This window comes from Myodes glareolus, chromosome 1 (assembly GCF_982192425.1).
Source record: "Myodes glareolus chromosome 1, mMyoGla1.1, whole genome shotgun sequence".
In the NCBI taxonomy this organism is placed as follows: domain Eukaryota; kingdom Metazoa; phylum Chordata; class Mammalia; order Rodentia; family Cricetidae; genus Myodes; species Myodes glareolus.
Genome location: NC_142026.1, coordinates 45,012,029 through 45,035,308, shown reverse-complemented (window position 1 = coordinate 45,035,308; position 23,280 = coordinate 45,012,029). Strand labels below are relative to the sequence as shown.

Sequence of the window (23,280 nt, the reverse complement as noted above, 5' to 3'; positions counted from 1 at the left end):
GAGTGCAAAGGCAACAGTGTGCAACAGGTACCTAGACAAATAAGTAGAACCAGTGGCGTCGCACAACTAACCAACTAAGGGGTCCTGCTCATCACCCAAGGGCGGAGCATGTGTCGCTCCCTCCGGCCTCTCCATCGCCTTTCCGGGAGAACTGGCACCCGGGTTCCCAACTGGCCTCAGTTTCCGAGTCAGGGCTGAAGGTGGGGTGGGAAGTGAGGGGGAAGAGCCAAGCCGTGCCCGGCCAATGGAAGCTCTTGAACTTACACCTCCGGACGTCAGTGCGGCTGGGGAAACGGATGTCGCACAGCTGGCTCGGAAGCGTCTCCGCCCGCCTCTGGAGAGGGGCGTGCACCCCGAGGCCTCCGAGCACCCTAGGCGCGTGGAGCAGCGCGCGTCCCCGTCACCGCGCGCGCGTCCTCGAGGGCCCGCTCCTCCCCCGCTGTGCCCGCCCCGGGTGAGCCCCCGCGCGCCCCCGCGGCCGGCTCCGCCCCCTCCTGGAGCTCTGTGTGTGTGTGTGTGTGGGGGGGGTGAGGCGCGCGCTCCTGCTGCAGCGAGTCGTGTCGCGGGCGCGCGCGCCGCCGGCCGAGCCGCAGTTAAAATGGTCCGAGGCGGGCCGGCGTCGCCCCCGCCGCGATGCTGCGCGGCCTGACCGAACCGGCCGGCCCAGCCGGCAGACCCGCTCCCTTCCTCGCGTCCCCACAGCTCGCGTCCATCGTTCTCCCGGCTCCCCGGGGCCAAGCATGTAGCCCGCGTCGGGCAACCCCGGCGGCCCGCAGCTGACGCCCTCCCTCCCTCCTTCCCCGCCCCCGCCGCCGTCGCGTGTGCCGGGTGCGCAGCGCCGGCGACCCCGCGGCGGGCAAGAGGCCCGGCCAAGCCAGCGGCCTGCCCTGCCGCCGCCGCCGGAGCCCGCCCCTCGGGCCTCCTTCCCGCCCCGTCCCGCTCGCCCTCCTCGGGGGCCTTCTATATGGGCCACCTTCTCTCGAAGGAGCCGCGTAACCGCCCGAGCCAGAAGAGGCCTCGCTGCTGCAGTTGGTGTCGCCGCCGGCGCCCTCTCCTCAGACTGCCCCGCCGGACTCCGGCGAAGGCGACCCCGCAGCCCGCGGCGCCCCGGAGCCGGGACTGCTTTTTCCGCGGGCCCTGCATGCTCTGCTTCATCGTGCACAGCCCCGGCGCGCCCGCCCCCGCCGGCCTAGAGGAGGAGCTGCCGCTCTCGCCGCCGCCGCCGCCGCCGCGGGACGGGGCCTACGCCGCCACTGCCGCCGCCGCCGCCGCCGCCGCCTCCTCGCAGCACCTGGCGCGGCGCTACGCGGCCCTGGCCGCCGAGGACTGTGCCACCGCCGCCCGTCGCTTCCTGCTGTCCTCGGCCGCCGCCGCTGCGGCTGCTGCCGCCGCCTCCTCGTCGCCCGCGTCCTGCTGCAAGGAGTTGGGGCTGGCCGCGGCCGCCGCCGCCGCCTGGGAGCAGCAGGGCCCGGGCCTCTTCCTGGCCAGCGTGGGGCCGGTGCGCTTCCTGGGACCGTCGGCCGCCGTGCAGCTCTTCCGGGGGCCGCTGCCGCCGCCACCGCAGGCCGAGTCCCCCACGGTCCTCGAGATGGTCTGCAAGCGGAAGGGGGCCGGGGTCCCCGCCTGCACCCCCTGCAAGCAGCCCCGCTGCGGTGGCGGCGGCGGCGGCGGGGGCTGCGGCGGTGGGGGCGGCGGCGGGGGAGGGCCGGCGGGGGGAGGGGCCTCGCCGCCACGGCCGCCCGATGCCGGCTGCTGCCAGGCCCCGGAGCAGCCGCCGCCACCACCGCCGCCGCCGCTACCGCTCTGCCCCGCGCCCGCCTCTCCCGCCTCCGAGTGTGCCCCCATCGAGGCCGCCGGGGACGCTGTCCGAGCTGGGGGCACCGCCCCCTCGTCCACCCAACAGCAGCAGCAACAGCAGCAGCCTGAAAGTGGCGACGCGGACTGTCAGGAGCCCCACGGAAACCCCTGCGACTGTCACAGGGAGCCGCCCCCCGAAATCCCAGACATCAACCAACTGCCGCCGTCCATCCTGCTTAAGGTGGGTCTGGGCGAGTGGCGCAGGGATGCTCGCTTATCTCCCCCCCTCCCCACTCGCTTTCTCCTCCCCCTGTGTGCAAAGGAAGGGGGGTTCCCTGACAGCTGGGGGACGCCGGAAGGGGAGACTGGGAAGCCTGTGGTGCCTGAGCTTTCAGGCTAGTTTTGAAGTAGAGAAACTCCGAGTCTGCTGAATGCCTTGTAGTAGCTTAGGTCTGTTATCTACAACTGGGGGTTCGTGGATTGCGTTAGCAACCCCCGGTAGAGAAACTACTAAGTTTCTGTGGACCATACGTGCATTCTAGAGCAGTTTGTATGTAGTGGGTCTCGACTTTACATCTTGGTGTTTGAAAGTTTGCAAGTTTGATAGCTGCTCCTAAGTGGCAATAACTTGTGAGGCATTTACCGTGATCAGTCACTGTCTACGAGCTTTAATATGGATTTCTCAGGTTGATGCTGTGAGAGAAGTCCTGTTAAAAACGGACTATAAAAAAAAAAAGAAACTGACGTTTCAGTGGTTTGGAGCAGATGGCATACATTGGTGAGCTTGGAACAGGAGTTTTTCTCCTGTGAAGCTAACAGTCTAGTTTGCAGTGAACTTGCAGTGGTTGAATGATTCCTTCAAGGTCACACCCATAAACTGAAGGACGCATTTGGGTCGTGAACTAGGGAGTTTTGGCTAGCTTGACTTGAAACAAAACAAGCCCAACCATCCTGTTGTTTATGTTGTTTTTCCTTTCTATATCATTACCTTTCTTTACAAACAAGGTTTACCACAAATCAGAAGTCCTTCCTTCTTGAGCGTTGGGTGAGTGAAGAGTTGAAGTGCCTGGTGGGAACTTTGTGTCACTTTAAATCACCAAGTAACAGTCCCAGTTTTGCCAGTGCTAAGGACAAACTTCGTGATAGAATCTGTATTAAGTTATTAACTTCTTTTCCCCCTTGCTTTCTGTCTTTGTTAGCAGCACACCTCTTTCAGTGTGGATGCTAAATGAGACTAGCCCGAAATAACCTTCAGGAGAATTGGGCTACTCTTGTTGTTGCTGAGGTAACTGCCATGACTCTCAGTTGTAACTGTCTCATCAGTGTCCCTTATTTGATTAGCCTTTCTGCACATTCATACTTCTGTGTTTGGATCAGTGACTTCGATGTTCTTGCCAACAAGACAGCAAAAGAGTGGGCAAGTTTACCATTCCTCGGGTCAAAGTGTAATGCTTTAATCATTATGCAGGTATATTCGTTAGAGGAGTAATTACTGCGTGTGTGTTTAGGGGATGCATTTTAGGGCAGAGGAAACTTCCCCAAGTCCTTTCCATCACTGGCTGACATGGATAAATAAACGATCAACAAACATTTAGTAGGAGTTTCTTTCATTGCTGTCTTCTTATTTGACAGGTGAGTGTGTAGAAGCAAACCGAGACAAACTGGGTACTTTTCTCATTTTACCTAGACTCTTATATCATGAAGAAAAGGTAATAAATTACTTATTTCTTACCTTTTTTGGTTTATTGTGACAGGGTCTCATTGTGTAGCTCAGGCTGGCCTCCAGACTGTTGCTCGCTCCTCTTGCCCCAGGCCTTTCAGTGCTGGGGTTGTGGGCTCCACATCAATGAGGCTAACTCTCTTCTTTATCTGTTGTAGTGCTAACTGTGCCTTTTTTTGAAGTGCTCCAGCATTGTCAACTAAGACAGAGCTTGCTTTGCTTCAGCCCTATCCCGCTGTTTCATCTTGTCTCCCAGAGGTAGAATGACCACTGGTAACACCTGAGGTTATTTTTCTAGATCCATACCATCCATGTTAGCTGCTAGCTACAAGTATTGACATTTGCAATACTTAAATTTAAGTAAAACTTAAAATTCACTTTTTCAATTATGAGAGTTAGATCTCAGAACTCTGCAGTAACATGTCCTTAGTGCCTCCTCTACTGGACTGTGCTGTATATGTTCTCTTTATTGCAGAAAGAACTGTGTACACTTAAACTCCCCCTCACTCCCCCATGCCCGTGTGCTGTAATTTTTGTGGCTAGTGTGATTTGGAAGTCTTTTTTTCTGAATCATTTGGTTTCCTTCATTTTAAACTACCACTTAGTATCCCGTAGTATCATATTGCCTTCTATCAAGAGATACATTTCCGGCTTTATTTTTTTCTACTAGAACAATATATGCAGATGTTGTCTATGCACCCCTTGCAATAATTTCGAGGCTAGGTTTCAAGGAAGTGGACTTCTGGGTTAAAGAGTATGTGCTTGGCAATTAGAAGCCTTTGGTAACAATTGGTGCTCTAAAAAATGGAACTTGTTTCTGAAATAGTAAGCATTCCTGGAAATCGTAATTTGGTAAGTCAAGAACAAGAAGTGATCGTTGACCCTCTAGTCACTCCCACCCCTTAGTAAATACAGAAATAGAGGAGAAATGCCTCACCCAAGGGCATTTCAGCGAATGGCAGACCCTGAGATGCAGCCTACTGTGTTTTCCGCTGTAGACAGACTTTGAACATACTGTTATGAGAACTTGAATACTCTCTCGTGGAGTTTATGGAAGGCATTCCTGAATAGGGGAGTTGTTTGCTTATTGCAGACACCTTGTAAGCCATTGAGTCTGAGGCCGATTTATTACAGTGTGGGGGCTGTATTGTGATCTTTGTAAGACATGTGAGAAGCAGAGCCTGACTCTTCTAAGGTCACCCCTGGGAATAGCAGTTTTCCTAGGGCTTTGGTTTCTGGATTGCTTTGAATCAAGCTAACCTTGGATTTTGCCTTTACAACTTCAAGCCATTCTGCATATTGAAGTCACAGCTTGCTCTTTGTATGATGTAACCACTGTGCAGCAATTTTCCTGACATGTTTTCTCTTTGCATGAATGGCTACCTTGAAATTCATGCTCAATACGAAAGCTCAATGCTGTTTGCTTTAGGTCTGGATTGTTACCTTGCTCAGTTAGCAAGCCTGTTTCTTTCCGAAATGGAAGCAGGAGACCTAATCTCTTCACCACTAGAAGACCTTCTCTGCAGTCCCTTCACTCTCTTGTCAGTGGAGGGGGCGTTTAGTTCAGTAGAGTTATTACCAGCAGCCTGTTTTCGTGGTCAAGGCAGTTTCATGGGAGATATTTCTCTGGCTAGAAACCTGGAGGGGTTTAGGAAGCGAGGTTTATCATATTTCCTTTCTGAAGTGTGCTAGGTGGTCTTAAGTTATCAGCCTACCAAAAAGTGCAGTTGCCTGAAGATTCTGACAGTTGTGTTTTACACGCTGCCGGAAGGGTTCCTTCTAGTCTTTGTTGAGCCTTGAGTTTCAGGTTGCAGAAAAGATGGGGGAGAAAGGGTGATTAAGAAACACCCCACATTAGCATAGTAGACCCCACATTAGCATAGTAGACCCCACATTAGCATAGTAGACCCCACATTAGCATAGTAGACCCCACATTAGCATAGTAGACCCCACATTAGCATAGTAGACCCCACATTAGCATAGTAGACCCCACATTAGCATAGTAGACCCCACATTAGCATAGTAGACCCCACATTAGCATAGTAGACCCCACATTAGCATAGTAGACCCCACATTAGCATAGTAGACCCCACATTAGCATAGTAGACCCCACATTAGCATAGTAGACCCCACATTAGCATAGTAGACCCCACATTAGCATAGTAGACTCTAAAGAAGTTGCTCAGCCTTTCCAGGTATCCTCCTTTATTTTTATCACCTGCCTATTAATTCCTTTTCACATTGTTAAGCAAAACTAATCTAAATCCATATTTAGTCAGTGGTGTGTGTATTACAAGTGTCATTTACAAGAGACAAAACTGGAGAAGTACCAGTCATGTGCTGCTTGGAACCCGTGAGCATGCAAAGAGCAAATTAGTCCTTTAAAACTATAGAGTCAGGGCCACTGAGGTGACTCAGCTAGTAAAAGCACTTATCATTGAGTAAGTGCTAACTCTAACGACCTGATTTCAGTTTTTGGGACCCACATGGTAGAAGGAAAGGACTCCTGCAAGTTGTCCTCTGACCTACACACACACTTGTGTACATGCACACACACATTTGTGCATATACACTCTTGTGCCTATCTACTCCACACACAAATAAATGAAATGTGAAAACATCCAGCCCTTTAAAAAGTTATACAAATGACTTAGTCTCCCTGAATCTTTTATTTCTCATCTATAAAGTGAGGGGGATGAGCTTAAAAATATCCATATAACTTGAAGTTGCTAGAGGAACATGCTAAGTGTAGCGTGTCCTTTCCAAAAAAGAACAAAGTTGTCCCAACTGTTCGAGGTTTAGAATTAAGTAAAGGACAGATACTGGGATGCATTTATTCTGAGGAAACTCTGTTAAAGAGTCAAAGGAATATTGGAATTCTGTAACATGTAGGGTAGTGCTCCTGGTATGACCTACCCAGAGGTCTAACTCAGTTTGCGACAATAAGTAAAAACCACTTGTCAACTAAAGGCAGAGAACTTAGGAAAAAAACAAAATACAATCCAAGGGAAACTCACATAATGCTGGCCTGAAGATGTAGTGCCACCCGGAGGAGTGGGAAAGGAGCTGAAAATGGAAGTAGACTGTGGGAGTGAGAGAGCCGTGCAGACGTAATCTTACACATCCTGGCTTACTGTAAAACTATGACTGTATGAAGGGCTGGCAGGAAGGAATGATGAAGGTAGCTGGAGAAATTGACTAAGCTAGTTATCCCCGTAATTCCAGCACTTGGGGGGCAGAGGTCAAAGGATCAGATTGGAGGCCAACATGATTAAGACCGTATCTCAAAAAACAAAAGACCACATTGACAGCCTTTCTACGCATAAGCAGATTGAGGGGCAGGCTGGTGAGTTTTCAGCAAACTTTCCAAGACACTGAAACAGCTGTTCAGACACTGATTTCCCAGAAAGCCAAGCTAAAGGACACAAGGACACTAACCACTCAGACTCCTGCACCATAGAGACCAGAGATTATAAGGAACAGGCAAGTTAGAAATAAAAGGTCAAAAAGTCCGATTCTATTATTGCTACCATATTACCTGAAACACTTAGTTTTGAACAGTTTTGAGATATGTGAAGAGTATAAAGAATGTGAGTCAGACTGAGGGAAACAAAATCAATAGAAACTGACTCTAAGTGGCTCCAAATAGACCTTACAGAGACCTCAAAAAGACCATTAGAAATGGTTTACAATGAGTAAAATAGAACAATGTAAATGAAAGAACGAAAGGAAATGTTCATATGCTTAGAGGAGACTATTGGCACATTGACTCAACTGGTGGGAAATCTCAATAATGAAAGAGAAGTTATGAATCTTACTCTCTTTGATGCTATTGTAGATAGAAACTGTTTAATTCTATCTTTCCAATACTAGTATCAAAAGTAGGTGATTATTAGCCCAAATTTTACTTTTATTTTCTCTTTGATTTATTTTGTTTAACATCATGACATCTGTGATTAGGTAACTTTTTTTTTTTTTTTTCCTGAGACAGAGTTTTTCTGTGTATTAGCTCTGTCTGTCCTAGAACTCACTTTGTAGACCAGCTGGCCTCGAACTCACTGAGATACACCAGCCTCTGCCTCCCAAGTGCTGGGATTAAAGGTGTGTGTCACCACTGCCCAACTTAGATAATTTTTTTAAAAATTTCTGTTTTATTTATTTGTCTCTCTGTGTGTAACCTGTATGTGCAGGCACCTGTGGAGGTCAGAAAAGGGTGTTGGGGCCAGTGGAGCTGAACCGTGGTCCCCTGGAGGAGCAGCAGGTGCTGATCCGTGTCTCCAGCCACTCAGTGCTTTATTCCCTTCTGGAACAGATAGTTTTATTTCTTTTCCTTGCTTCATTTGGCCTGGCCAGAAGCTCTAGTGGAGTATTACATAGAGGTGGTAATGTACATCCTTGTCTTGTTCCTGACCTCTGGGAGAAATCTCACAGTTCAGGTGTAACATCAGCTTGGTGGGGCCATGTGGAGCTCATTTTTCTTTTTTTCTTTTTTTTTTTTTAATATTTTATTTATTTATTATGTAGACAATATTCTTTGTATATTTATTATGTATACAATACTCTTTCTGTGTGTATGCCTAAAGGCCAGAAGAGGACACCAGACCTCATTACAGATGGTTGTGAGCCACCATGTGGTTGCTGGGAATTGAACTCAGGACCTTCGGAAGAGCAAGCAATGCTCTTAAACGCTGAGCCATCTCTCCAGCCCCTGGAGCTCATTTTTCAAGTTGAAAAAGCACTCTTATTTCTGTCTTAATCGAGAAACTGTGTTATTTTGTTAAGTGCCTTTTCTTGCATGAGTTGGGACAGTTATTTTTATTTAAACTTTGATCTTATTGGTCTGGTATGTTATGTGGATTTTTTCAGATGTTGGCCCATCCTTTCTTAGAAAAAGTCTTTTATCCGTGGTCTATGTGATTTTACTGTGTTGCTGGATCTAGTTTCTTAAAATCAGTTTTCATTTATTTTATGTGTATGGGTATTTTGTCTGCATCTAAGTCTGTGTCACCTGCATGTCTGGCGCACTCAGAGGCCCTGCAGGGGCTGGAGTTATATATAGATGGTTGTGAGCTGCCATGTAGGTGTTGGCAATTAAACCTGGCTCCACCGGAAGAGCACCTTGTCCTAACTGTTGCACCACCTCTCCAGTCACATAGTTTATTAATTTTTTTAAAAAGTTTTTTTTTCACCAACATTCATGATGGACTTTAGTCTGTACATTTTTTCCAGAAAGAAAAATTTCATTTTTGGTTTGTCTTTGATATTAGAATAATGATGTTCTCATAAACTGAGTTAAGAAGTGCTCTGCTAGTCCCAAATTTATAGAATAATTTAAGATGTTTTTTTTTTAAAATTCATTTTCAACCTAGTATTTTTGAAGTCATTTGATTACTAGAACTCAAAGATCCTATGTTATCAGTAGGTGACAGGTGTCACAGACTCTGTAAAGCAAGCAAGCAGTAGGCTCTAGACGGTTAAATTTTTATTTCTGACCTCTTTGAAGGCAGTTTTGTTTGTAACATTATGAGTTATCCCAAGTGAATTTTAAGCTAATAAGTCCTGGTGAAGCAGTGGTCACGCAGGGACTGTTTTGCCTGAAGCTCTCTCTGCTGTTACCTGTTGATCTTCATGATGAAATATTCCTTTCAGTTATGATGTAATCTGGTCCCAGGATCTCCTTCTGTTTCTGTAATTTCTACTTTTTATTAGTATTCTCTGATGGGACATCTCTGGGTTTGTTAAGTTTGATTTTTTTTCTATTTTTACTGTGCTGAGTCTTGAACTCTGGGCTTCACATACAGTAGGCAGGTGTTTTTACCACTGAGGCCCACCCCTCAGCTCTTTGGGTACACGTTAGTTGTTGATTTGTTGTGTTTGTCTTAGGCTTCTTTGTGTGCAGTTTCCAGTGACTCTTTTCTTGTTGATGAGCCTTCTTGTTCTGTGTCTCACTTATACATATGTATTTTATCACATTGCTTATATTTGATTGTGTGTTTATATTTAAAGTTGACAGTGTGAGTATTCCAATGTGGCATTTCTGAGAAGTAGAGTTCCTCCCCTTTAGTATATATTGTTACTGCTTGTGCTTGCCAATTTTCTTATTGACTCTTCCAAACTAGTTCTTGAGATCAGCTCTATGTTGTGTATAGCCCCTGAAGCCTCTGCTTAGGATAGTCATTCAGTAGTCATCTGACAGAGATGCCTTCATGCTGAAACGTGACTGCCTTTTTTTCTTGCTTAAAATGAACCACTTACTAGTTTATTAAACTTTAATAAAATTGTTGACAATTTTCTCAGGTTTTGTGAGGGAATAGACTTTTGTATTGAACTTTTCTATTGTTTTTTACTAACAGTCTTGTGCGTCTGAATAACCATTCATCAAGGAAGACATCACAGAAGTATTGGGAATATTGTGAATTGAAGGATATGAAAATCAGTGCAGAAAACATTGGATACATCTAATGTAGAGTAGAAGGAATTTATAGCGTTAAGTGCATGTGTGCCATAACATGGGTTTCATAAACATGGCCGGGGCAAGGCAAATCTACTGCCAGGTTTCATAAAATTTTATTGTCACACAGTCTTGCAAAGTGTGTGTGCCAATGAAGCTTACTTTTGTGGATTGGAAGATGGAATTTCTGCCAGAGCTGTAGTTCTGGCTTGTTGTATAGTTTTGTGTGCCTGAGATTGCATTCATTTTGAATTTAGTTTTGTGGCTCCACAGAACTCTTAGGTCAGAGAGTTCTCTCTTCTGGTTCTTTGGCTAGAAACATGCTCCTTTTGGAGTATTAAGATTCTGCATAGCTGCCGTGTTGCAGCTTGGCCACAGAGGCAGCTATTGGGATTGAGCAGTAGGATAAAGGAGAAGAGAAAGAAAAGCGAGCACTCTGTGGCAGGTCCACTTTCTGGGTCCTCTGGCTGGAAAGAGGACAGCCTTCCCCCTGTTGTGTCTGCTGAGCGGATCTACACAGGTGCCACTCATTCCCATGCAGAAGAGTAAAAGGTTCAGGCAGAGACCAACCAAACAAGTAGAAAACTCAGCCCTTTCCTAGTTTTGCTTCCTCTGCATTCTATCATTTTTAGTTTTTAGTCTTGAGGCACTTCTCCTCAGCTGCTGTCAATAGGTTTTACTAACAATCTCATACGTCTGTATAACCATTCATCAAGAAGACATCACAGGAATACTGGAAACATTGTGAGCTGAAGGAAATGAAAACCAATACAGAAAACATGGGATACAGAGAAAGCAGATTAGAAGGAATTCATAGTTTGTCAATTGGTTTTTACTTTTAAGTAGCTCAGGCAGGAGCTTAGCTTACTCCATCTTTGCTGGTATTGGAGCCACATTCATTGGATACTTATGCATATTCCGTGCTTTCCGTTACACCCTTTGTGGAACGCACAGTGTTTGTGACAGCCACGATAGTGGTTTCCCCCAGGCTCAAGGTCTTTTTAGACGTAGTAGTGTAGCTTGGAGACTACAGCCCTTGGTTGTACAGGGGTAAGTTATTAAGACAAAGCTATGGCAGAAACGGTTTATATACTTATTACCTTATTTCAGACAACAGTGTGGAAACTGTCCATGCTTTCTAATTCCCATAATTACCCTACTAGATAAATGTTATATTATTCCCATTTTAAGAATGAGGTACAAGAGGTTAAGCAGTTTACCCAAGGCTAGATCCATAATAGGCCGTTATTCAAGCCTAAAGGTAAGAGACTTGTGTTAAAAGTCTGTTTAAAACTTTTACTTTTATGAACATTTTTACATACGAGCCAAAGTAGAGAATAGTGAAACATAATTAATAAAGACTCAGAGACAGACTTTGGGGTTCAACCTGAAGACTAGAAAAGCAAAGCTATCAGCCACTGGCTCTTACCTCAACCTCAGTTCAAAAATGGTGATCCTGCCTCCAAGAATCTTAGAATGAGACTGAGCCTGAGAGCTGTCTTCTCCCATCTTATATTTCTCTAGGGCTGGGATTAAAGGTGTGTACCACTACTGCCAGGTGTCTATGGCAAACTAGTGTGGCTACTGGGATTAAAGGTGTGTGTCATCACTGCCTGGTCTGTAAGACAGACCAATGGGGCTCTTTTACTCTCTGATCTTCAGGCAAGCTTTATTTATTAAAATACAAATGAAATGTCACTATAGAATAGTAAATCAAACCCTTCAGATATTGTTCACCCAGAATTCAACAATATTATGCTTATCTTGTTTTAACTTTTCAACTTTTCAAAAAATTTGCAATGAATATAAAAACATAATTTTTGATTGAATTTCTCATAAGCACCAGAATAAAAAGACAATAAAATATCAATATAGTTATAATATAGAAAAGTAAAAACTAGTATCCTTTTTATCGTATAACATCTGCTTGGTTGCCATTGCTCTCAATTGGCTTTGAAGTGTTTCTGATAATTGGTCCAACTCAGTATCTCAGTGCACCTACATCCCATTATTTGTTGACATGTGTCCACATCTTCAAAGACCTGCCTGAACCCTAACCCTCCTTTTCCTGATAGGATTTTTAAGTTCTTTTAAAGTAGGTCTGCCCCTTGGAGTAGTTTTATTTTTATTGCACTATTTAAGATGTACAATGTGTATTCTATGGAATGATTTTAGATTTATAGAAAAAGTATAAAGACAATACAGTACAGAGGTTCTCCTCCTCTCTGCACTCAGTTTGTCGCCCTTAACTTTACTGATTTACATTCCAGAAGTACATTTGCCAAAACTGTGGTACCAGCATTGGTATATTACTCATAATTACAAATTAATCTTTATTTTGATTCGATCACTTTCTTAGATAATGTTCTTTCCTGTTTTTTTTTTTTTTCTCCCCAGGATCCAGTTCAGGGTTTGTACTTGTACCTGTTTCTTTTTTGATCTTTTCTGGACTGTAACAGTTTCTCATCTTTCCTTGTTTTTTCACGACCTTGAACTTTTGAAGTCTCAAGCAGATGTTTTGTGGGTTGTCCAGCATTAGATCTGTATCTCTCAGCATTAGGCAGGGGTTATGAGTGTCTAGGAGGTACCATGATGTACAGTACCTCTCATATGGTTTACTTCTGAGTTTTCTTAAGTTGTGTCTAAAAGTTCTTATGCTCCCAAGGTCAGGCAAAAGCTTCAGAGGACTCTTTATGTCTTTACTCCCTAGTCTTTCCTCTTCCATTAGCCTAGGCAGTTTTTTATTTGTTGTTGACTTGTCCTTGTAATATATTTTACTATAAGGAAAGAGAAAAATAGAGACATTAGAATCATTCTGTTTTCTTCCTTTTCTCTCCTTACCTAAAAGATAGTGCCAGTTCCTGTTCTTGGCCCCTCTGTCATCACACTTCTTGTTCTGTAGGATAGTCTCTGACTGACTTTGATAGTGCTCACTTGTATCCAATATATTTTCAATATTGTCCTTCAGCCTATAAGTTTGTCATATTGCTATGCCTTGGAAAACATTTAGCACATGCATGGTTCCTTTTGTAATTCACAGATATTTTCCAATTTGTCCCTGGATGAACGTTGCCTTTCTGCATCATTGGTCTGCAAGTACTGGCGTGACCTTTGTTTGGATTTCCAGTTCTGGAAGCAGCTGGATCTTAGCAGTCGACAGCAGGTATGGAGATGAATTTTATTAGAACCCTTATTTGCCCTACTCAGTTGAATAAACATCTTTATTCTCTTTTCAGAAGACTGTAATCTACAATGGTATGCTTTAAAAAATTTTCTAAAAATTTAATGTTTTATACACACACACACATACGCACACACACTAACTGTGTATATATAAGTTTATTTGAAAGCTACATTTCACAGTGGAAAAGATAATTTCTTTTTTTTATTGACTTTTTTTTTGAGCTCTACATATTTGTCTGCTCCTCTCCCTGCATCTCCCCTCCCCTTCAACCCTTTATCAAGGTCCCATGCTCCCAATTTACTCAGGAGATCTTGTCTTTTCCTACTTCCCATGTAGATTAGATCCATGTATGTCTCTCTTAGAGTCCTCATTGTTGTCCAGGTTCTCTGGGATTGTGATTTGTGGGCTCGTTTTCTTTGCTTAAAAATCACTTATGAGTGAGTACATATGATAATTGTCTTTCTGGAACTGGATTACCTCACTCAAAATGATGCTTTCAAGATTCATCCATTTGCCTGCAAATTTCAAGATGTCATTATTTTTTTCTGCTGTGTAGTACTCTGTTGTGTAAATCTACCACATTTTCCCTATTTATTGTTCGCTTGAGGGGCATTTAGGTTGTTTACAGGTTCTGGCTATAACAAACAGTGCTGCTATGAACATAGTTGAGCACATGTCCTTGTGGCACGGTTGAGCATCCTTTGAGTATATACCTAAAAGTGGTATTGCTGGGTTTTGAGGAAGGGTGTTTCCTAATTTTCTGATAAATTGCCACACTGATATCCAAAGGTATATCAGTTTGCACTCTCACCAGCAATGGAGGAGTGTTCCCTTTACCCTACAACCTCTCCAGCATAAGTTGTCAACAGTGTTTTTGATCTAGGCCATTCTTACAGGTCTAAGATGGAATCTCAGAGTTGTTTTGATTTGCATTTCTCTGATGACTAAGGATGTTGAACATTTCCTTAAGTGTCTTTCAGCCATTTTAGATTCCTCTGTTGAGAGTTCTCTGTTTAGGTCTGTACTCCATTTTTTTTTATTAGATTATATGTTCTTTTGGTGTCCAATTTCTTGAGTTCTTTGTATAATTTGGAGATCAGCCCTCTGTCTGATGTGGGGTTGGTGAAGATTTTTTCCCATTTTGTAGGCTGTCGTTTTGTCTTGTTGACTGTGTCCTTTCCTTTACAGAAGCTTTTCAGTTTCAGGAGGTCTCATTTATTAATTGTTTCTCTTGATGTCTGTGCTACTGGGGTATATTTAGGAAGTGGTCTCCTGTGCCAATGCGTTCAAGTGTACTTCCCACTTTCTCTTCTATAAGGTTCAGTGTGGCTGGCTTTATGTTGAAGTGTTTGATCCATTTGGACTTTTTTGTGTGTGGTAATAGATATTTATCTGTTTGCATTCTTCTACATGTTGATATCCAGTTATGCCAGCACCATTTGTTAAATATGCTTTCGTTTTTCCATTTGATATTTTTTGCTTCTTTGTCAAAAATCAGGTGTTCATAGGTGTGTGGATTAATATCTGGGTCTTTGATTCGGTTCTGTTGTTCTTCCTGTCTGTTTTTATGCCAATATCAGGCTGTTTTCAGTACTGTAGCTCTGTAGTAGAGTTTGTAGTCAGGGATTGTGATGCCTCCAGAAGTTCTTTTATTGTACAGGATTGTTTATGCTATCTTGTGTTTTTTGCTTTTCCATATGAAGTTGAGTACTGTTCTTTTAAGGTCTGTTAAGAATTTTGCTGGAATTTTGATGGGCATTGCATTGAATCTGTAGATTGTTTTTGGTAAGATTGCCATTTTTACTATGTTAATTCTACCTATCCAAGAGGATGGGAGATCTTTGCACTTTTTGGTCTTTTCAATTTTTTTCTTTAAAGATTTAAAGTTCTTGTCATACAAGTCTTCCACTTGTTTGTTTAGAATTACTCTGAGATATTTTATGCTATTTGTGGCTATTGTTAAGGGTGATGTGTCTCTGATTTCTTTCTCAGCCCATTTATCATCTGTGTACAGGAGGGCTACTGATTTTTTTGTTTTTAGTTAATCTTGTATCCTGCTACATTACTGAAGGTGTTTATGAGTTGTAGAAGTTCCTTGGTAGAATTTTTTGGATCGTTTATGCAAACTATCATATCATCAGCAAATAGTGAGAATTTGACTTCTTCTTTTCCTATTTGTATCTTCTTGATCTCCTTTTGTTGCCTTATTGCTTTAATTTGAACCTCAAGAATTATATTGAATAGATCACTGTGAGTTTCTCTCCATTTAGTTTGATGTTGGCTGTTGGTTTGCTGTATATTGCCTTTATTATGTTTAGGTATGTTCCTTGTATCACTGTTCTCTCCAAGACCTTTATCATAAAGGGATGTTGTATTTTGTCGAAAGCTTTTTCGGCATCTGATGAGCTGATCATGTGGTTTTTATTTTTCAGTTTGTTTATATGGTGGATTATGTTTACAGATTTTCGTATGTTGGACCATCCCTGCATCTCTGTGATGAAGCCAACTTAATCATGGTGGATGATGGTTCTGATGTGTTCTTGGGTTTGATTTGTTAGTATTTTATTTAGTATTTTTGCATGAACATTCATGGGTGAGATTGGTCTGTAATTCTCTTTCTTAGTAATGTCTTTATGTGGTTTTGGTATCAGGGTAATTGTAGCCTCATAAAAAGAGTTTGACAATGTTCCCTCTCTTTCTATTGTGTGAAACAATTTGTGGAGTGTTGGTATTAGTTCTTCTTTGAAAATCTTGTAGAATTCTGAGATGAAACCATCTGGTCCTGGGCTTTTTTGGTGGGGGACTTTTGATGATTGTTTCTATTTCTTCAGCAGTTATAGGTCTATTTAATTTGCTTATCTGGTCTTGATTTAATTTTTGTAAGTGATATTTATCCAGAAAGTTGTCCATTTCCTTTAAATTTTCCAATTTTGTGGAGTACAGGTTTTTGAAATAGAACCTGATGATTCTCTGGATTTCCTCTGTGTCTGTTGTTATGTCCTCCTTTTCATTTCTGATTTTGTTAATTTGAATATTCTCTCTCTGCCTTTTGGTTAGTTTGGATAAAGGTTTGTCTATTTTATTTATTTTCTTGAAGAACCAACTTTTCGTCACATTGATTCTTTGTATTGTTTTCTTTGTTTCTGTTTTGTTGATTTCAGCTCTCAATTGGATTATTTCTTGCCATCTAGTTCTCTTATTTGAGTTTGCTTCTTTTTGTTCTAAAGTTTCCAAATGTTCTGTTAATTCACTATTGTGGGATTTTCCTAGCTTCTTTATGTAGACATTTAGTGCTATGAACTTTCCTCTTAACACTGTTTTCAATGTGTCCCATAAATTTGGGTATGTTGTGTGGTCATTTTCATTTCATTTTGTTTCTTCCTTGACTCATTGATGATTCAGGTGAGCATTGTTTAATTTCCATGTGTTTGTGAGCTTTTGGAATTAGTATTTCTGAATTCTAGTTTTAAGCCATGGTGATCTGATAAGATACATGGGATTATTCCAATTTTTTTTTTTTTGGATCTGTTGAGGTTTGTTTTGTTACTGAGTATGTGGTCAATTTTTGAGAAGGATCCATGAGGTGCTGAGAAGAAGATATATTCTTGTGTGTTTAGATGGAATATCCTATAGATAAGTTCATTTGAGTCATAACATCTTTTAGTTCTCTTATTTCTCTGTTCATTTTTTGTCTGACTGACCTGTCCAGTGGTGAGAGTGGAGTGTTGAAGTCTCCCACTATTTGTGTGTGGGGTTTAATGTATGATTTAAGCTTTAGAAGTGTTTCTTTTACATATGAGGGTGCCTTTGTATTTGGGGCATAGATATTCAGTATTGAGATTTCCCTTGATGGACTTTTCCTATGACTAACATGAAATGTCCTTCATTGTCTCTTTTGATTGATTTTAGTTTGAAGTCTATTTTGTTAGATATTAGGATAACTACACTATCTTGTTTCTTAGGTCCACTTGATTGGAAATTTTTTCCCCAACCCTTTCCTCTGAGGCGATGTCTGTCTTTGAGGTTTGGTATGGGAGGTCCTTCTGTCTTTGTGCAGCTTTCATTGGTTAATGAATAAAGAAACTGCCCTGGCCTGTTGATAGGGAAGAACTTAGGTAGTGGGGGCGGGGAGGGGAACGGAACTGAATTCTGGGAGAAAGAAAGCAGGGTTGGAGATTGGATCCTCCGCCTGAGACAGACACTGGTTAGAATCTTGCCAGTAAGCCACTGCCAATACTGGTGATACACAGATTAATAGAAATTGGTTAAATTAAGATGTAAGACTTAGCCAATAAGAAGCTAGAGCTAATGGGCCAAGCAGTGATTTAATTAATACAGTTTCTGTGTGGTTATTTCGGGGCTAAGCTATCCGGGTGGCCAGAACAAACAAGTGGCTCCTTGCAACAGAAGTTGAGGTGTGGGCTGGAGAGATGGCTCAGAGGTTAAGAGCACTTCCAGAGGTCCTGAGTTCAATTCCCAGCAACCACATGGTGGCTCACGGCCATCTGTAATGAGATCTGGTGCCCTCTTCTGGCCAGGAAGCATATAGACAGACAGAACACTGTATACATAATAAATAAATAAATAAATCTTTAAAAAAAAAAGAAGTTGAGGTGTATGTTTTGTGTGCAGCAGAAGGGTGGATTCTGTTTTCATATCTAGTCTGTTAGCCTGCGTCTTTTTATAGGTGAGTTGAGTCCATCTATATTAAGAGATATTAATGACCAGTGATTTCTATCTTCTGTTAATTTTTTTTTGTTGATAGTGATATTAATTTGTGTTTTTTTCCCCCTTCTTTGGGGTTTGCTGCTGTGAGGTCATCAGTTGTCTGTGTTTTTGTTGATGTAGCCAACTTCCTTGGGTTGGAGTTTTCCTTTTAGTACTTTCTGTAGGGCTGGGTTTGTGGCTAGGTATTGGTTAAATTTGGTTTTGTCACAGAATATCTTTTTTTGTCCTTCTATCGTGATTGAAAGTTTTGCAGGATATAGTAGTCTGGGCTGGCATATGTGGTCTCTTAATGCCTGCATAATGCTTGACCACAACCTTCTGGCTTTCATTGTCTCAAATGAGAAGTCAGGTGTAACTTTGATAGGCTTTTGTCTTTATATGTTACTTTACCTTTTTCCTTTGCAGCTCTTAATATTCTTTCTTTATTCTGTATATTTAGTGTTTTGATTGTTATGTGGCAAGGGGCCTTTTTTTTTTTTTTGATCCAGTCTATTTGGTGTTCTGTAAGCTTCTTGTATCTTCATAGGAATATCTTTCTTTAGGTTGGGAAAATTTTCTTCTATGATTTTTGTTAGACACATTTTCTGTGCTTTTGAATTGAACTTCTCCTTCTTCTTTAACTATTATTCTTAGGTTTTGTCTTTTCATAATGTACCATATTTCCTGGATATTTTGTGTTAATCTTTTGTTAGATTCAATGTTTTCTTTGCCTGATGAGTCTATTTCCTCTATTGTATCTTCAGCGCTTGAGATTCTTTCTTTCATCTCTTGTATTCTGCTGTTTATATTTGCATTGTGGTTCCTGATTGTTTTCTCATGATTTCTGTTTCTGTCATTCCCTTGGCTTGTGTTTTCTTTATTGCCTCTATTTCAATTTTCAAGTCTTGAATAGTTTCTTTTATATGTTTGATTTCTTTTTCTCGGTTTTCTTTAAGGGATTTGCTGATGTCTTCCAGTTTTTTGTTTGTCTTTCCTCCATTTCTTTGAGGGATTTTCTCATTCCTTCTTTAAGAGTCTCAAACATTCTCCTGAAGTTATTTTTTAGGTCATTTTCTTTTGCTTCATCTTTATTTGGTTGTTCAAGGTTTGCTGTTGTAAGATCTCTAGATTTTTACTGGTGTTGTTTCTCTTTGTGGTGTTGCATATGTTACCTTGTCTACTCATCTTTTCCTCTCATTGGTGTGGTTGGGACTGTCTGTGCCTCTGGTGATTAATCTTCTAGCTGCCAGTGGATCCAAGGCTCAGATGGTTGTTCCTTGTGGAACAGTCAGTGCCAGGGTTCTAGATACCCCATTGGTCACTCTGTGTTCCTGGGGTTTGCTCTGCTCCTGTGGAGTTAGCTGTCTCAGGTCTTTTCTGGTCTAGGTTGCTGGCTCAGACCTGTTTTTGTAAATGTCCCTGCTCTGGATCTGTTCATGTGGAGGTCCCTGGCTTGGAGTTGGTCCTGCAAAGGTCTCTGACTCCGATTTTCTCACTTGGAAGTCCCAGACTTGGATGCGCCTGGACCCGTAGAGGACTTGGCTCAGGCCCCCTCCCTCACAGCTCCCAGACTCAGCCCTGGATCTGCAGAGGTTTCTGATTCCTCCTTACTCCCTTGGAGGTCCCAGACTGATGCAGAACCCTCAGAGGTCCTGCCTCAGTCCTAGTTCCTCAGACCTGCTGGGGCACTGGCTACTGCTCGGGTCTATTCTCTTGAAGGTCACAGGTTCACACCCGAACCTGCAATAGTCTGTGGCTCTGGCCCACTCGCTCAGCAGTTGCTCCTCTGAACCTGTTTCTGTGGAGTTAGCTGTCTCAGGTCTGCTCCGGGCCAGGTTGGCTCAGTCCTGCCTCCACAAACATCCTTGGTCTGGAATCTACTCCTGCTCTGTGGAACTTGTGGTCTCAGGCCCTGGGCTAAGTCGTTGCCTCAGACTTGTTCTGCCTAGGTCTCTGGTCCAGCCCTGCTTCCTAAATGTCTCTGGTCTGGGTCTGCTGGAAAAGATAATTTCTAATGGAGACTGGTAGCTGTAACTCCTCTTCTCTGTCTTGTAGTCTTTTTTGTATCTCTCTTTATCATCATCATTTCAAAACCAGGACCTTTTCCTTTAGGGAGGTTGCATCCTAATAGTTTGATAGTAGCGAACGTTGGAACACAGGCATCTGTCCTATGCCATGGCCTCCACAGGCTTAGACATAAGAATTAATGGCTCTCTCTTCATCTTCAGTAGGAGATGCTGTTATTTCCTGTTTATGGATAAATAACAGTAAATTGGGCTAAAATAATCTTTTTGAAAACAGATAACTTTCCTTTTGGCTGTTTTCAAATTTCCTAATTGTTCAGTTGTTCCAGTATACTTACATGATTATGAAAACAGATGAAATTTATAGTGCTGATTGCAGACAGTTATTAGACTTTTTGGCTTCATTATTTAAATGATAGTTGGTATTTTGCATTAGAAAGATATGAAAACATACAATAAAGCTATTATATTTATTGAAATCCTAAACTGCTCTAAATTCGGTATGATATTTACCATTGGTGCGTTGGGAAGTTGTTGATGACAGAGGTTTTCTTAAAAAAGAAGCAGATTTGTAACCTTTGCTAACTATTAGGGTTTGACTAACCCACCATGCCTTATGCTGTCAAGTGCAGACTACTAGGATGTATGTGTAGTAGGCTTTCGTGAGTGGGTCTAAGCAAGTGCTGACACACCACTGGCAGTTTGTGTTTGAACCAGACTTTAACAGATTGCGCAAGTTCCAGAGCATTCATACGCAAGCCTTTCTGTCTCGTCTCCTCAACTGATAAGAGGCTAAGATGGCTACAGAGCTAGTTGCCTAGTTGCTTGGGTTCCTGAACTATCTGTATAGCAGGAATGGTGCAAATGGAGGTCAGGCAAGTAGGAGATGGCCCCTGACCCCCTCTTAACTCAGCTCTTTCCTCAGCTCTTTTCACACCAGTCAGCTGCCACGCTCCTATCAGCAGACACCCCCAGAGGTGGCCCTGTTCATGACTCTCACTCCCAGCACACTCAATAGACACACAGAGAGGTGCTCCGTTCACAGCTCTCAATCCCAGCACACTCAGTAGACACACAGAGAGGTGCTCCATTCATGGCTCTCACTCCCAGCACACTCAGCAGTTAGTTTTCTCTTTCTGAGTTTTAAGCTTTATCTGCATTTTCTCTTTTCCTTATTTTTGTCAAAAGAACTTGAATAACATAACTCTGATTTCTCTTTAAATATGGTGATTGGGCTGGGAACATGTATGGCTGACATTTTATTATTATTTTAAATTCAGATGGCCATGTGAGTTTTTTTTTTTTGCCAGATGAATTATGTTTTACTTGTATGTAGTATTGAATCTTATGAGTAAAGATTTTTTTTAAAAAAGGATGTTTGATGTTTTGCTACACAGTGATCCATTTTCTCAGCTATGAATTTATTACCTGCAAGGTAGTATTCTGGTAGCGGTAAAACTTGCAGTTTGCATACTGTGCTGTCCCAAGTTTGAACATTCAATTCATGGTGCTAGAAATATGGCTCAGTTGTAGAGTGCTTGCCTGCTATGTGCAAGGCCCTATGGTCAGTTCCTAGCACCAAAAAACCACAACCATGACACCCTCCCCGCAAAATAAAAACACACCAAACTAAACCAGAAACCAATTTGTGTATCGTACTGATTTATATGTAATAATTGTTTAGTTTTCAAACACTTTAAATCTCAATGTGGATTTGCCTGTAATTTTTGGTGAGCTTGAAGGTTTAAAGTAGGCCCCCGAATGATTGATTTTTAGGGGCCTAATGAAAAGTAAAATGCACATTCTCCTTGTGTTCTCATACCACGTCTAGGACCAGATCCATGGGGCTTATTCCATACAACAGCCGCAGACCCCATAGGTTAAGGCCCTGTAACCCTGCCTGCCCTCATATGTCACTTGCAGATCTTAGGGGGCAGCCGTTCTACAGCAGACAGTGAAAGCTCGGGTGCCCCAGCTAAAGTAATTGCAACTGTCTAGTGAGAACAGGACAAGATTCTACTTTTATTTTCTGATTTATAATTAAGGATACAATCAGAAACATCCACATGGAAAAGTTACAAGTCAAGATAGGGATAGTTCAGTCTTTAGCCCTTCAGTATTAATGATTAGCTTTTGCTGAAGAGTTTTTATAACCTAATCTCCAGCAAACTTTTCTAACCTCCTTAGGGGGTTAGAAGGATGACAGATCTAGTCTCTGATCACCTGTTTAGTGTTTGTTTTCCTTACTGGAGTTTGAACCCAGGACTCTTGCATGCCAGGTAAGCATTCTTCCACAGACCTACGTCTCTAGTGCTACCTGTGTAGTCTTTATAGTGACCACACTTGATCCTGAAGCTGTAAGGAGCCCCACTCTCATTCATCTCTTTACTCTGTTCAGGAAATCTCAAAGAACCTTGTTATGAGTAACATGACTCTGAAATAGTGGTAGATTATTTATGTTTTAATAAATAAAGCTTGCCTGAAGATCGGTGCAAAGTAGCCAGACTAGTCAGCCATGTAGTCCAGGCAGCGGTGGCACACACCTTTAATCCCAGCAACCACACTAGTTAACCAGAGAGGCCGGGTGGTGGTAGTGCATGCCTTTAATACCAGCACTAAAGAGGAATATAAGACTGGTCTCATGCTGAGTCTCAGTCTGAGGATTCCTGGAGGCTGGGTCACCATTTTGGACTGAGGTAGCAGTAATAGCCAGTGACTGACTGCTTTGCTTCTCTAATCTTCAGGCTGAACCCCAGTATCTGTCTCTGGGTTTTTACTATTCGTGCTACACTCTGACACTCAAAAACTTCCCAAGGTTTTAGGAAATTGTACTGGAAACTGGAAACAAAGAAAAAGTGTGTGTGTGTGTGTGTGTGTGTGTGTGTGTGTTTTATTATATCACAGTTCCTGATATACTTTAGAAGAAAATTTTTCTTTTCATTGTGTTTTCCATATTATAATACAATTATTACTTATTGATAGGAATTGTACAAAGTAATTTCCCCTTTTGAACAAAGTTTAATTTATTCTTTTTTTTCCCTTAGGTTACTGATGAATTATTGGAAAAAATTGCATCGAGAAGTCAGAATATAATTGAAATCAACATTTCTGATTGTCGCAGTATGTCTGACACTGGCGTGTGTGTCTTAGCATTTAAGTGTCCTGGACTTCTTAGGTATACAGCCTACAGGTGTAAACAGCTTTCCGACACCTCCATTATTGCAGTTGCCTCTCACTGTCCTTTACTGCAGAAAGTGCATGTAGGCAACCAGGACAAACTTACTGATGAAGGACTCAAGCAGGTAAATAATGGCATTTATTGAGTGCTTTCACACACTAATTAAAAACCTTTTGCAGCAGCAGTTTGAATAGTTGCTGCATTACAAACGACGAGCCA

General features: G+C 42.5%; 1 protein-coding gene across 4 annotated transcripts in view; it reads left to right on the top strand.

Moving 5' to 3' along the window:
* Positions 1–597: 597 nt before the first annotated feature.
* The window catches only part of Fbxl17 (F-box and leucine rich repeat protein 17), a 472,329-nt gene continuing 449,646 nt past the window's right edge, over positions 598–23,280 (top strand). Inside the window, exons 1-3 of one of the 4 annotated variants that reach the window (XM_087906004.1) lie at positions 598–2,038; positions 13,009–13,131; positions 22,928–23,185. In XM_087906004.1, coding sequence (XP_087762130.1) covers positions 965–2,038; positions 13,009–13,131; positions 22,928–23,185 — 1,455 coding nt within the window. In that variant the 5' untranslated portion in view covers positions 598–964. The remainder of the gene's footprint in view (positions 2,039–13,008; positions 13,132–22,927; positions 23,186–23,280) is intronic. The other 3 variants (XM_087906005.1, XM_087906010.1, XM_087906001.1) reach the window with 3 other exon arrangements.